Source organism: Carex rostrata, chromosome 5 (genome assembly GCF_964058835.1).
Source record: "Carex rostrata chromosome 5, lpCarRost1.2, whole genome shotgun sequence".
Lineage (NCBI taxonomy): Eukaryota > Viridiplantae > Streptophyta > Magnoliopsida > Poales > Cyperaceae > Carex > Carex rostrata.
This window is the reverse complement of record NC_135922.1, coordinates 11,826,735-11,839,923: the sequence shown is the minus strand read 5'-3', so window position 1 is coordinate 11,839,923 and position 13,189 is coordinate 11,826,735. Positions and strand designations below refer to the sequence as shown.

The 13,189-nt window shown below is 32.9% G+C and overlaps 1 protein-coding gene across 1 annotated transcript; it reads left to right on the top strand.

The window, feature by feature from the left end:
* The first annotated feature begins 9,606 nt into the window (after nucleotides 1-9,606).
* Nucleotides 9,607-12,956, top strand: LOC144553922 (F-box/LRR-repeat protein At4g14103-like). The gene is made up of 5 exons (XM_078302099.1): nucleotides 9,607-9,749; nucleotides 10,166-11,105; nucleotides 11,499-11,657; nucleotides 12,071-12,231; nucleotides 12,568-12,956. The coding sequence occupies exons 2-5, from the start codon at nucleotides 10,194-10,196 to the stop codon at nucleotides 12,629-12,631; spliced, it is 1,296 nt and encodes a 431-aa protein (XP_078158225.1). The 5' UTR covers nucleotides 9,607-9,749; nucleotides 10,166-10,193; the 3' UTR covers nucleotides 12,632-12,956.
* The last annotated feature ends 233 nt before the right edge of the window (nucleotides 12,957-13,189 follow it).

Here is a 13,189-nt window from a genome sequence, read left to right as displayed (position 1 = left end):
ATATATCAGTGTTACCGACATTTTCAGTAAAAATCACTTTTACTTTTTGTGAATAATGATATAATTTTGCACTTATTATAAAACAAGTGTGTAATTCCATTTGTAGGATTCAACATTTTTTATTAACTTTTTTCAAATGAATTAAACTTACTCTATTTGTAGGAACTACCGTCGGAGTCTTAGAGAGATTCATTTCTCAAATTATCTCCTCTCATTAATTAGTTGATAATTTAAACTGTAACTTAAAATATAAGAAATAAGATATTTTAATCAACTTAATATTTCTTAAATTTAAATAGCAATCAAACGTACATGACCTTCAAATATTGTCATTTTTGTCAAAGATTTCTGCTGTCGTAGACCGTAAGTGCCAGGAAAAATTAAGTGGCAGACAAAGTGCTATTCTGGATACTGTGATCAAGCTGTCAAGCACTCAAGCTCCTATCAAATCAATACATTTGCAATTGAAGAGGATCCAAACTGACGAGCGCACAGATGAATAATATTGAGCTCTAAATCAAGTGTAAAATATTTTAAAGTAACCGAAGAAAAAATAAAAAATATATTGAATTCTAATATGAATGCAATATATTTTACATATTATAAGAATATATGTTACACAGAGAAAATTGTTTTTCCATTACCATATTTTATATAACAAGTAAAAAAAACATTATATATTACTTGTAAACATAGTCACAAGTAGGGGTGGCAACGAATCAAACCGAATTCAACTCATCCTAGTTTGAATTTGAATTTGAATAAGATTCGAATCGAACTGGATTTGATTTATTTCGAATCAAACTAATTTCAAATCGAATTAATTGTGAACTACACATTTTTCAAACCGAAGTCAATCGAATTACAAACTACAATTTTTTTTGGCAGCCCTAGTTATACTGGTAACATAGCAATTATACAAACCGTTAGAGTTCAAACATTAAATACTACAGTAGCATACAATCCAGACTAAGGCTTACGAGCTGAGGAACTTGCTCCCTTCTTTTCCTCAGCCCGACGGACGCACGCAGGAGAATCTCACTTAGTGAGACGAGCGTCATTCACCGGATCTACATACGGTTCCATGCAATTGGGGTCAACAGCTATGCCACATTTATAACAAAAGAACATATCCACCATATCTCCCTTTGTCGCACAATTTATGATTTTATTATATTAATAACTAAGTTGTGTTGTTATGTTCAGATGTCATAAACGAACGCAACGAAAGAGAAAATACTAGAGTTGTTGCTGAAGCAACTGGTAGAACACAACCCTCTCCTCCTGCGAGCCAACCATCTAGTAGCCAAGCATCTACAAGTAATGCTGCATCTGCAGCTGGTACCAGAAAATCTAGTCATTTTTTAGGTATATTTAACCGTCGTGGCATATAAACTTGCTATTTTGCTTATGTTAACTTATTTGTTTGGTTGAACTAAGTTATGAACTTTAATTGTATTGTTGAACATTAAGTGTATTGTTGCGCTTTTGATTGTATTGTTCAACTATGTTAGACCATTTTAGAACTACACTTATTTCTAGCATATTCAAAAATAATGCACCCCATATACAACATAAATACTACAACATAAAATTCATAAAATCCAGATACAATACAAAATGATACAATACCGTCGAGTCCATAAAATAAAACAACATAAAATTCATATAGCAACAACCAGTTCAAACATAATTTAAATATTTTTAAATTTATATATTTTTTAATTATTTTCTAATTAGTTGTTAATTACTATACAATTAGTCTATTTTTACTGTACAATTAGTCTTTAATTATTGTCATAATTAGCTTTTCAATTGCTATTTAGAATCAATCGATTATCCTATAATTCTTATTTAGAATCAATACAAGTCTAATCCATTAGGACCATTACTGTCATTTGAAACGCTAGTTACAATGGCACCCAAAGTTGAAAAAAATAGGGTCCCTCCACCTGGATGGAGACAGTGCTGCTTTTGTACATTAGTTTTATTCTCGCAAAACAAAATTCACACAGTTTCCTTTTACCTTTCACGAATTCACACTAATGAATTATGAACCAGTTCAAGATTTTCTTACCTTTTACGCTGCTGGATTGATTAAAATCACGGCATGAACCTAGTCAAATGGAACTTATTCTATTGTTAATTTGTTACGCTGCTGAAATATTTTCCTATTATAAATTACCATTATATTAACAATTTTGAGTTGTGATATAAGTTTGGTTCCTGCATTATTAAAGATTAATGGTTGATTCCATTAGTTGTATTATTTGAGATTCGAACCTAAATAGTTTGCGAATCAATTTCGAACAAATTATACCCAGTTTGAGTTTGATTTGAATAAGATTTGAACCTAACTGGTTTGATTTGTTTCAGAACGAACTAATTTCGAATCAAACTCAAATCAAATCACGAACTATGAATTTTTTTTGCCACATCTAGTCACAAGATTTGCAAATTATTAGCGAATAATTTATTTTTTTAGTGGTGGCGAACCAAATCCCAAATTATTCGATGGACTGAACTTCGACCAAAATTTGCAAATTTTACAAACTTTTCTCGAATTTTACGAATTATTCGTGAATTTTTTCCAAATTTTTTTTTTGGGGTTTTCTTTTTGCTTCCTTGTGGAACTAAGATCTCCTATCCGGATAATTATGGATCATTCTTGAATTATATTCAAATTATTTCTGAATCACGAAATTTTTACCCTGTCCAACCGAACCCGAATAATTCATTTGTCACTATACTTGTAAACAATTATCTGCATATTTAAATACCTCATGGAAACACTGATCACTCACTACACCGTGGTTGCAACAGAGAATCTGCACTAAACACTTCGTAGTCTAAAGGTATCCTCCTATTGTCAAATTTTCTACACTGGTAGTACAAGCAATTGAATACTCCAACAAATGCATTTTTGTCCACTATAGTAGACCTTGACTTCATATAATTTCATAACCCAACAATAAAAATGGCATCCGTTGCATCACCTCTGTTTCGATAAAGACACCGGAGGACTGATTTGGGTGGATCCTATTGACAGAGAATTTTTTTTTTTTTCATGATTAGAGAGCCAATAAAGACGGTTGTTGCTACTTCAGTTGTTCTTTTATTTTATTTTATTTTATAATCTTGTTAGTATTTTGTATTTTAATTAGTGAGATTATATAATAAAAATGAATTATTTGTACTTTTGTTAATATTTTGTGTCTACTTCTGACTGAAATTCTAGATCTGCTCCTGATCGGTGCCATCATTTAAGAAAAATGTTAAAAAATAACATGGAGGGTAATGATTCATCCCATCCATTTTATTTTATTTAATTTGTTTAATGGTGTTCATTTTTTTTGGGTGGTGGTGGGATGGAGTCTGTATCCTCTGAGGTATTTCATATTTTGCGTGACCGGCGTGTCCAGTGCTTATTCAGGGATAGCGCAGGGCCCAGCATTATAAGAGCTTTGAGATTTGTGCAGAACGTTTCTGAACGGTTGAGATTTTTCAAAAAGTCACGCAACATATTAGATATCTTAGAGCATCTACATCTTTGAAACTATTAGAGTTTCTAATCTGACGTGACAGTTTCTAATTCAGTTTCAGGGATGTGGTAGAGTTTCTTATTTAGAAACTATGCAGGAAAATTTCTTATTAAGAAACTGTTTATAAATTCTATGTTGGTCAAATGATTGGCTCAAATTGTTTCTCATTTTTTAATTTGTTGCTGACGTGACTTAATAGAAACTCTAAAATGAGTTTCAGAGATGTGAGAGTTAGAAACTTTAGAGACCATAATTTCTAAAAACTGTGGATGGATCAAGTTCCTTGAAAGTTGATCTAAGAGATCATGGAATGATGTTGAACTTGATCTCATAGATTTGGTTTAGTTTAATAATTTTTCGATGGCAAATCGCGACACGTCGAACATAATCGTTTGTCGAGGCCAAAAATGTTCCACGTGTTGGCCGATCAAATGAGTTCACAGTTCTATGAAATTCTAGAGTTTGGCAATCTATGCATTGTGATTAGTAATAATTAAAAATAAATGAATACATAAATAAACACCACTGGGTCACTAACCATTTTCAGAAAATAACCTAAAACTTGTACGCATCCTTTTTTCTTGGAGATAAGTGGGAAGTCAGCCCACCGATTTCCTTCATTACAAAGAAACCAGTTACAATGTACTGGTACCACAACTGGTACCAGCTTACAATAAAAAAAACCACAGTTTATCAAACATAGAAAACATAGTAAATAGGATAATAGTCTTCACAAAAACCAGCTAATATCCAAAATTAGTTGCTGCCATTGTCTTCAAAAAGACAAAAACGCCCTCCATCTCTGCTCCAGAAATAAGGTCTGTAGCCTCCACCATAGCCCCTTGGCCCCCTTCCGAAATTGCCCCTAAACAAATAAAGAGTACAACAGGATAAATAATTTGAGTTTGAATATTGCCTCTGAAATAACCTCTGGAATTTCCAGAAATAATGGAATGTAATTAAGAAGACAAGGTACAATGAGAAGAGGAAATGCTCTACTTATATTATTGGAAAGAGGAGGGTTCAAATGCCTCCATTATGTCTCTGTATTTAAAAACTTTAATAACTCAAAACTTATATCTTAAAATTCAAAATAAAACCGTTGGATATAAACTACATCATTTTATCTATGCACGTGTAAAAAATTATGGCATTTCAACTTTGTTTTGGTTGTCATCTTGAGATTGTAAAAATGTATACTAATGTGGATAATTTTTAGACATTGATTTTTTAATTTATTGATTCACATAAAATCAAAATGTGATAATTTTTTATGGACACATAGAGAAAATAACATATATCACATTTAACGGTTTTATTTTAATGTTTAAGTTTTAAATTTTAAGTTATTTAAGTTTTTAAAAAATGGAGACATGATGGAGGCATTTGAACCGTCCTCTATTGGAAATTGGGTACATGGATGTTCTTTCCTATGCTTTATTTTATTTATTTTTCTCATCAGAATCTGCTGTCGGTGTTACCAAAATTTTTAACCTATAAATGATAATATAAATATATGACTGTGGGGCCCTATGATTTTAAAATTGATTTAGATCATTAAATGCACATTGCGGAGCAACTACTTTCATTATTACTGAGAATGAGGGTCTGTTCGGCTTTTAATTGGAAATGTGCATGGGCACAAGAATTGAACTAAAAAGTATTATTTCGTGAGAAAAAAAAAAATTCAGTTGAACAGGACCTGATGGAACGAACCCTAGCCTCCTATTTTTTTTCTGTCAATTTGGACTGACTCTTAGTACCTTGTACAATTGTGCAAGTTTTTTTGGGGATCTGGTTGATAAAATATGATGTATGCTGGTTGAATTTCCTGATCATTATTAAATTTAAATGAGTAGAGTTAAAATGTTTAGTTGGTTTTGTACTCAATTATGTTTCAACATTATTATCTCTATTTTTAAAGTTTAAATAATCGATCCGAATTGGTCAATATGTTCTTCATATTAAAAGGTGCTTGGATAATAAATTTTGTAATTTTTATAATTTTTTTACTAATTGTTTAGAGAGGTACAAAATCACTATTTTTGAATGGTCCAAAATCGTTTAAAAACAGTGATTTTGTACTTATCTTTAAAAATAGCAAAATAAATTCAAAACTTATATAATTTTGTATCCAAGCATATTTTTAATATGAAGACCATATTTAATGGTTCGGGTTAACTGTTTAAACTTTTCAAATTAAAATAATGATGTTTGGGTATGATGAAGCAGAAAACTAATAATGCATTTTAACCCCTAATCTTATTAAATATCAAATTGAGAATTCAAATATGTGGATGTGGACAAAGAAATGTGTAAGATGATGACATTGGTTGAATATTGAAATTCGGTCTAGTATGTAACATGCTTTTCAAATAAACTTTGAGTTACGGCTTGTTCCAATTAGGTATAGAACATACATGAGACCAAAAAAGATTTATAGCTTTTACCATCTCTCGGAGGTAAAATCTTCTTTGACCGTCTGAATTTGGAATTTTCAAGGATATATATGAAATTGTGCATTGCCCTTATACTTTCAGGTTATATCCTTCAACTAAGTATTCTATGCATCTCTCAATGGCTACTAGACAATTTTGTAAAATTAAGTATACTGTGCATTTCTCAATGACTAGTAGACAATTTTGTAAAATATTATGATTAGTGTTTGTTTTGATGGGGCAGGTGAAGAGGTCAGGCATGAATTTGATGTGGTGTACAAAAAACTTCAATATAGTTGGTTTAATTTTCCATCACAGTATAAAACATTCACGGAAATTCCATCACAGTATAAAGCAACATTTGCTCATGTGTTGGTTTAATTTTCAATTTCAATATAGTTATGTTTTTGTAATGTATTTTGGTACAATGTATGATGATTATATTATGTTAATGTGAATTAGTTGCTTTTGATTGATATACATATATATATATCAATGTGTTGGTTTTTATCTGGTTTATTGGAAAGTGGGGAATATGTAACAGTACCGAGTAGTACCGGGTTGGTACAGGGAGGATTGTAGAATGGGGATGTACCAATATAATGCTATTTAGGCTTGCATTTCCATGGAATAACGAAAATAATCTTCCCATGAAAATATTAGTGCATAGAAGAAAACAAGTGGGCTTCACATTTAGTTGCCTTGGAAATACTCTGGTGGGACCCACTTACTCACCCTTGGAAATAACAAAGTGGGCCCCACCTTAACCATCCTTGGAAATATAGAGTGGGTCCCATATTGACTACCCTTGGAAATAATCAGGTGGCCCCCCATTAACCAGCCTTGGAAATATTTAGTGGGTCCCAGGTCAGCTACCCTTGGAAATAAATCAAGTGGGTTCCACACGATTCCCTTGAAAATAAATCAAACAGGGGCCAAGTGTGAAACTATTTCCAAGCGTCCTATTTCCAAGGGCTTCTCATGGAAAAAGTCTATTTTCAAGGGTAACCGTTGGAAATGACTAAATTTTTGACTATTTCTAAGTCGACTATTTGCTACGGTAGTATTTCCAACAGTAATCATTGGAAATAGTGTTTTTTGGACCTGTTCCATGGATAACCCATTGGAACAGGCCCTTTTCTGGCCCTTGGAAAAAGTTAGGATTCTAGTAGTTTTTCATGTGTACATCTTAACCACCGAAATTTTTAAAAATACCATTTTATTAAAATTAATAAACCAAAACACCAAATTGGACTGGAATTATTAAATTTCGCATGGCCGCTGCGAGGGGAAGCGGCCAGCTAGAACCGGGCCGCTGCGAGGGGAAGCGGGCACTTATTTGGGCCGCTTCTGGGCCTATTGGGCACCTTGATTTTGCTTCTTTTTTCTTTTTTCTTTTTTTTTGGAAAACAGATTTTTTTTTGTATTAAAATATTAGAAATGTTGAATATATTTCTTTGAAAATAGATGAAATACAATATAATTTGATTTATTAGAAAGACTGGAACAAATAACCCGGACCAATATTTTTCAGGCCGGATTTTTCGCGGCTATAAGAAAAATTAATATATTTCTTTATGTGTTATTGGAAAAAAAATAAAAATAATTAGATTCTGAGTTATTGATCCCGGTTCAAAAGTCACTTCTAGTTAATCCAGAAAATATTGTGACCTTTCTAGTACATTTAATTTATAAAAAGTTGTATCTATTTTGATAATTCTTTTTGAAAAACAATTATTAAATAAATTAAAGATTTTAATTTTTTTCAAAAATAGATACAACTTTTTATAAATTAAATGTACTAGAAGGATCACAATATTTTCTGGATTACCTAGAAGTGACTTTTGAACCGGGATCAATAACTCAGAATCTAAGTATTTTTATTATTTTCCAATAACACATAAAGAAATATATTAATTTTTATTACAGCCGCGAAAAATCCGGCCTGAAAAATATTAATCCGGGTTATTTGTTGCAGTCTTTCTAATAAATCAAATTATATTGTATTTCATCTATTTTAAAAGAAATATATTCAACATTTCTAATATTTTAATAAAAAAAATAAAAAAATAAAAAAATAAAAAAAGCAAAAAAGCAAAATCAAGGTGGCCGCTGGCCCCCAAGCGGCCCAAATAAGTGCCTGCTTCCCTCCGAAGCGGCCCGGTTCCAAGTGCCCGCTTTCCCGGGAAGCGGCCATGCGAAAAATATAATTTCCAGTCGAAATTAGTGTTTTGGTTTAATAATTTTAAAAAAATGGTATTTTTAAAAATTTCGTTCTTAACTATTAATAGTTTTTCATGTGTGCATCTCAATGAAAGAATTTTTTCATACACAAATCTCAACAAAATTGAATAGTTGAGATCAGAATAACAGAACCATGTTATTCCATTGGAATCATAGCAGATTTATTTCCGATCCCTGCAGTTGCCTTTCTCACCTAGTTCGTTAAAAAGAACGACGAACAGCGAGATAGATTGTCCCGTTCGATTTTTTTTTTAGAGTTAGCGAGTTTATGTGATAAGAGACACAATTAATTAGATGTGATGGTTTATTTTGTCCAACGGATGAGATAATTCGTCTCGTTCTTCTTATATTTTGAAAATTTTGAAAATTCTACTTTTATTTCGATATTTTATTTTATTTTCTATTAATAAAAAAATCGAATAATAGTATCTTTCTTTGGATTAGTGTATGTGGGCTCACCTAATACCGTAATTTAAAAAAGGGAGAATTTCACGTATACCCCTCAAAAACTTTAAAATTACGTTATTTTCCCTCTAAATTTTAGAATTACGTATTCCTCTTCTAAACTTCAAAAACTCACATATTTACCCATTTTATTATTTTATATTAAAACTCATTCTAAATTTATAAAATATCTATTTTACCCTCCATTAAAAGTATAAAACGCCCCATCAAACTCAAATTTGAATCTTAAGGTTCCTCTACCATCCGATCTGAGCACATCTCAATAAGATTATTACGAGTTCACTTTAAGGTTTGTGCTAATCTAGCCCGCACGAAGCTCCAAGCAATTTTGATTCATATGCATCGCATTAAGATTTCTGCACATTGCAATTCGGACAGTAGAGAGACCTTTAGATTCAAATTGGAGTTAGATGAGTGTTTTATGTTTTTAATAAAAGGGTAAAATAGATATTTTATAAATTTTGAATGTGTTTTAATTTAAAAGACAATGAAATGGGTAAATATGTGAATTTTTGAAGTTTAATGGGGAAAATATGTAATTTCAAAATTTAGAGGGGGAATACGTAATATTGAAGTTTTTGAGGGGTACACATGAAATTCCCCCTAATTTAAAAAACTTGATAATACCTTTAGGGGTAAGGGGGGTGTCTGATGGGCATCGGACCAAATCCTGTTCGATGAGCTGTTAGAACCGTCGGATCTGCTTTAGAATTCGCGCCCGCAATTTCGCATCTGCTTTAAAATCCGTACACACGAATCCTAAAGTAGATCCGACAATTCCAACAGCCCATCGAACAGGATTTGATCTGATGCCCATCGGAAACCCCCCCTCTCCCTACCTTTAGTCGTGATACTGTGAAATTATTGTTCTTTTATCATTCGATTTGTATTGGACGGTCAAGATATAGTTCTTTGATCGTCGCTGAGTCTAATTCCTCTGTTAAACCTTTCCTCAAACCCTTCTCCTCCCTACCTCGGTATCCTTCCACCCGTGCGCACCTTCTACTTCCCCACTAGATTCGACGGCGATATTCTCGGATTAGAGCACCGATTGTATCAGGTCTCTTTCTCTCTCTACTTGGAGGTTTTGTTTTGTTCCTGGCGAGCTTAGGGTTCGAACCAGAAAGATCTATTAATGAATCAAAAATTAAGCATCCTTATTTATGTTAGTGTTTAGATTGTAGTTATCTGGCACTTGAGACTATTTTTGCAATCTGAAACAGTACACAGTTTTCTGTATTCTGTAGCTTATGACCTTAATTAGTTTTTGTTCTGTATAATTTTCTTATATTAACTTTCTATATGCTTTCCCTCTGGTTCAACAGCCATTTAGGGTTGAATTCCTGATCTGTTTCCCAATATCCGAGAAGAAAATTTGCTAGATTTAGTTTGGACTACTGTTTATATATACATCTATTGATTTAGCTTGAGATAACTTATGGATGGTTTGTGTGTTTTTCTTACATTTTAATACAGAGATCGTGCATGTAAGGTGTTTGAGTGAATGATGGAGGGTCAAGATTTAGCCATAGACAGAATTAGTGATTTGCCTGACCCGCTTCTTACCCACATCCTCTCTTATATACCTACCGAAGAGGCTGTGTGCACATGCATATTGTCCAAACGATGGATAAAGGTTTGGCCTTCATTGCGTGTTCTCGTCTTTGATGACTATATACCCCAATCTGGTTATCTAACAGAAGGAGAGTACCGACAACGTGAAGCTAAGTTTCTAAGATTCCTTGATGGAGTCATGTTCAATCGAGAAAGCACACCCCTGGATACCTTCAAACTGGCATGGACCGTAAATCAGTGGAATACTCATATTCTTGTATGTCGAATTCTTCGCTGTGCAGTCATGAGTAGACCTCGCCTACTATCAATCCATATCAATACTGACACAGTTTTCGACCTGCCTAATTCAATTTACACATGTACATCCATAGAGGAGATGTCATTGTGGCTTGAACCTGAAAGGCATGATCCTCATAATGATAATTTTATTGGACTGAGATCAATAAACCTCCCATTCCTCAAAAAGCTGGAGCTTGGTAACATAAATTTGGATGATAATTTAATGAGAATGCTTCTATCGGGGTGTCCTTTACTTGAAGAATTGGTTTTGCTGGGTTGTTTTTTGGAAATGAATATGATTTCCTTTAATGTGCTAAAGAAGTTGGTATTAAATTATTGCTGTCAATGTAGTACTCTATTGGAGATTTCTTGTCCAGGAGTTGTGACTCTGATCATTAGATCTAAAGGTACGGAAGGGATTACATTGAAGAATATGTCATCTCTTGCCACGGGTGACTTTTCTTTTGAAGTTGAGAATGAACATTTATCTAACTTGAGGCTTCTCGGTGGTCTTTCAAATGTCACAACTCTAAATCTAGACATAGATAGTGAAAACGTTATGGTATTCTTCATTCTAGCTTTGTCATGTAATATTATATATCATTGGAAAGTGGAAACATCAACTAATATTGAAAATAATAAAAATAATTGTTATTAATTAATTCATATAATAGTCAATAAGAAAAAGCTGAAGGGTGAGATATAAAAAAAATATTCTTCTATGAATGCTTTTGAGCAATTTTGTTGGATGGTAAAGGAAGGCAAAACTCGTGATTGGTTGGGTTGGATTCCTCAAACATGCTATCTCTAAGCTATATCTTTAGGGTACCAGATCTGAGAAAATATTTTCTCTTACTTTGATGCTAGGATTGGTAAAAAACTGTATTAGCAGCAGTTTGATTTATTGAATAATTTGTCCAATTTTAAATTCATACTTTTCTTTTAAACTATGCAGGATTTTCTGCTAGCAGATATTCCAAACTGCCCAACCTTAAAAAACTTAAAGAGCTTGGAGCTTGGAGTATTGCATATGATGTATGATTATGACTGGAATTTAGTGGCCTGTCTCCTCCAAAATTCAACCAATCTGAAGGACCTTACGTTGCACTTCTATGTACTCTCTCTCTCTCTTTTGAAATAGTTGGTAGAGGCTGCCACACATTTTATTGAAATAAAAAATAGAGTTACAGCATTACATCATACACTGATTTAAGCTTCACATGAGGTATCAACTGTCCTGCTTAAAATTTGCTAATGTAGCCAACTAAACGGATATCCCCCCCCAAAAAAAAGAACCTGCCAAGAACAACAATATGAATCATAAAACTATACCCTCTGTTCTGTGAAAAATACTAAAACCAGTCAAGAGAAATAGTAAAATACAAAAATAGATTATGCTCTATGCCATAGAAAAATACAAAATTAACGGATCAAAATACTTGTTTCATGTAAAACCAGGCTAAAACTTTAGTTATAAACTGTTATCTGCAATCTGATTGTGAACTTTTGAATTTTTCACCAACAAAGCCAATTGAAGATGATTATAATGCATTCCGATATGAGTGTCTTGAAGTGGTGAAGTTAAGCTTCCCGGGGAAGACTGTTAAGTTGGTCAATGAGCTAGTTCGCGATAGGGAAGATGTAGAGGGAACAGCAAGTGTAGAGATAACAGCAAAGATTATTATATTGTAAGATTGTTTGACATTTTGGCTAGATGCTTATAAGTAGGTGTTGTTAGCTTTCTTTTCTTCTGGGTAAGTACTTATATTAATTTACATCATAATTTTTTAGAAGGTATCTTTTGTCTTTGGCTTTGTTTAGTGCACTTAATATTGTGTGCAGCTTGGCTAATATGATACTATCTAGAAAATATATGAATAATTTGTCCATGTGAATTAATTGTCCAATTTATCAACAAATTTTCGTTCTTCATACTCTGCAATGAGGCATTTTTCATAAATCTCACTACCACAAATACATATGCCAACATAACATAATACTGTCATTACTCTCTTATTGGTCAGGGAATGTGAGGGAGAAGATCAAGGAAGCAGCTCAGCAATGGTGCCGACTGCCGAGAGGACCTGACAGCTATCCCAGGCTACTGATACACAACTGGTAGAATGGGTGGAACTGGAACCTATCTACTCCTTACTAGAAGTTTTAGAATATCTGACATAAGCCCCCCATTGTTTGTCATTTATTTTGTGGTGGGTACATTTTGTGAGATTAAATTGACTGTGAAGCTTAGAACTGATGGCAGTTGGGTGAACCCGTCAATTATGGATCCAATTGGGGATTAATGAACAATATTCTGAGTAGTATCTAGGGCTAGATTGTACTTTAATAAATGAAACGGGGCAAACATGCCTTTTTATCAAAAAAATTACATAACATAATATACGATGCATATGATATTTAACAAAATCACGCTTGACATTGCTCTTGTACCAAATAATTGATGGTCAAGATCGTTCAATTCATGAAGGACCAAAATTAATTTCTATCATGAGCACATTTTATCTGTGTTGGTCAAGAACTTTGAAAAGTATCTCAAGTTTGTGTTACAAACAAGCCACATGATAGTGACGATGAAAAGGACTTGTGGTTGAACTAAAAGGGGACTCTAGATGTTTAAATTTGGAA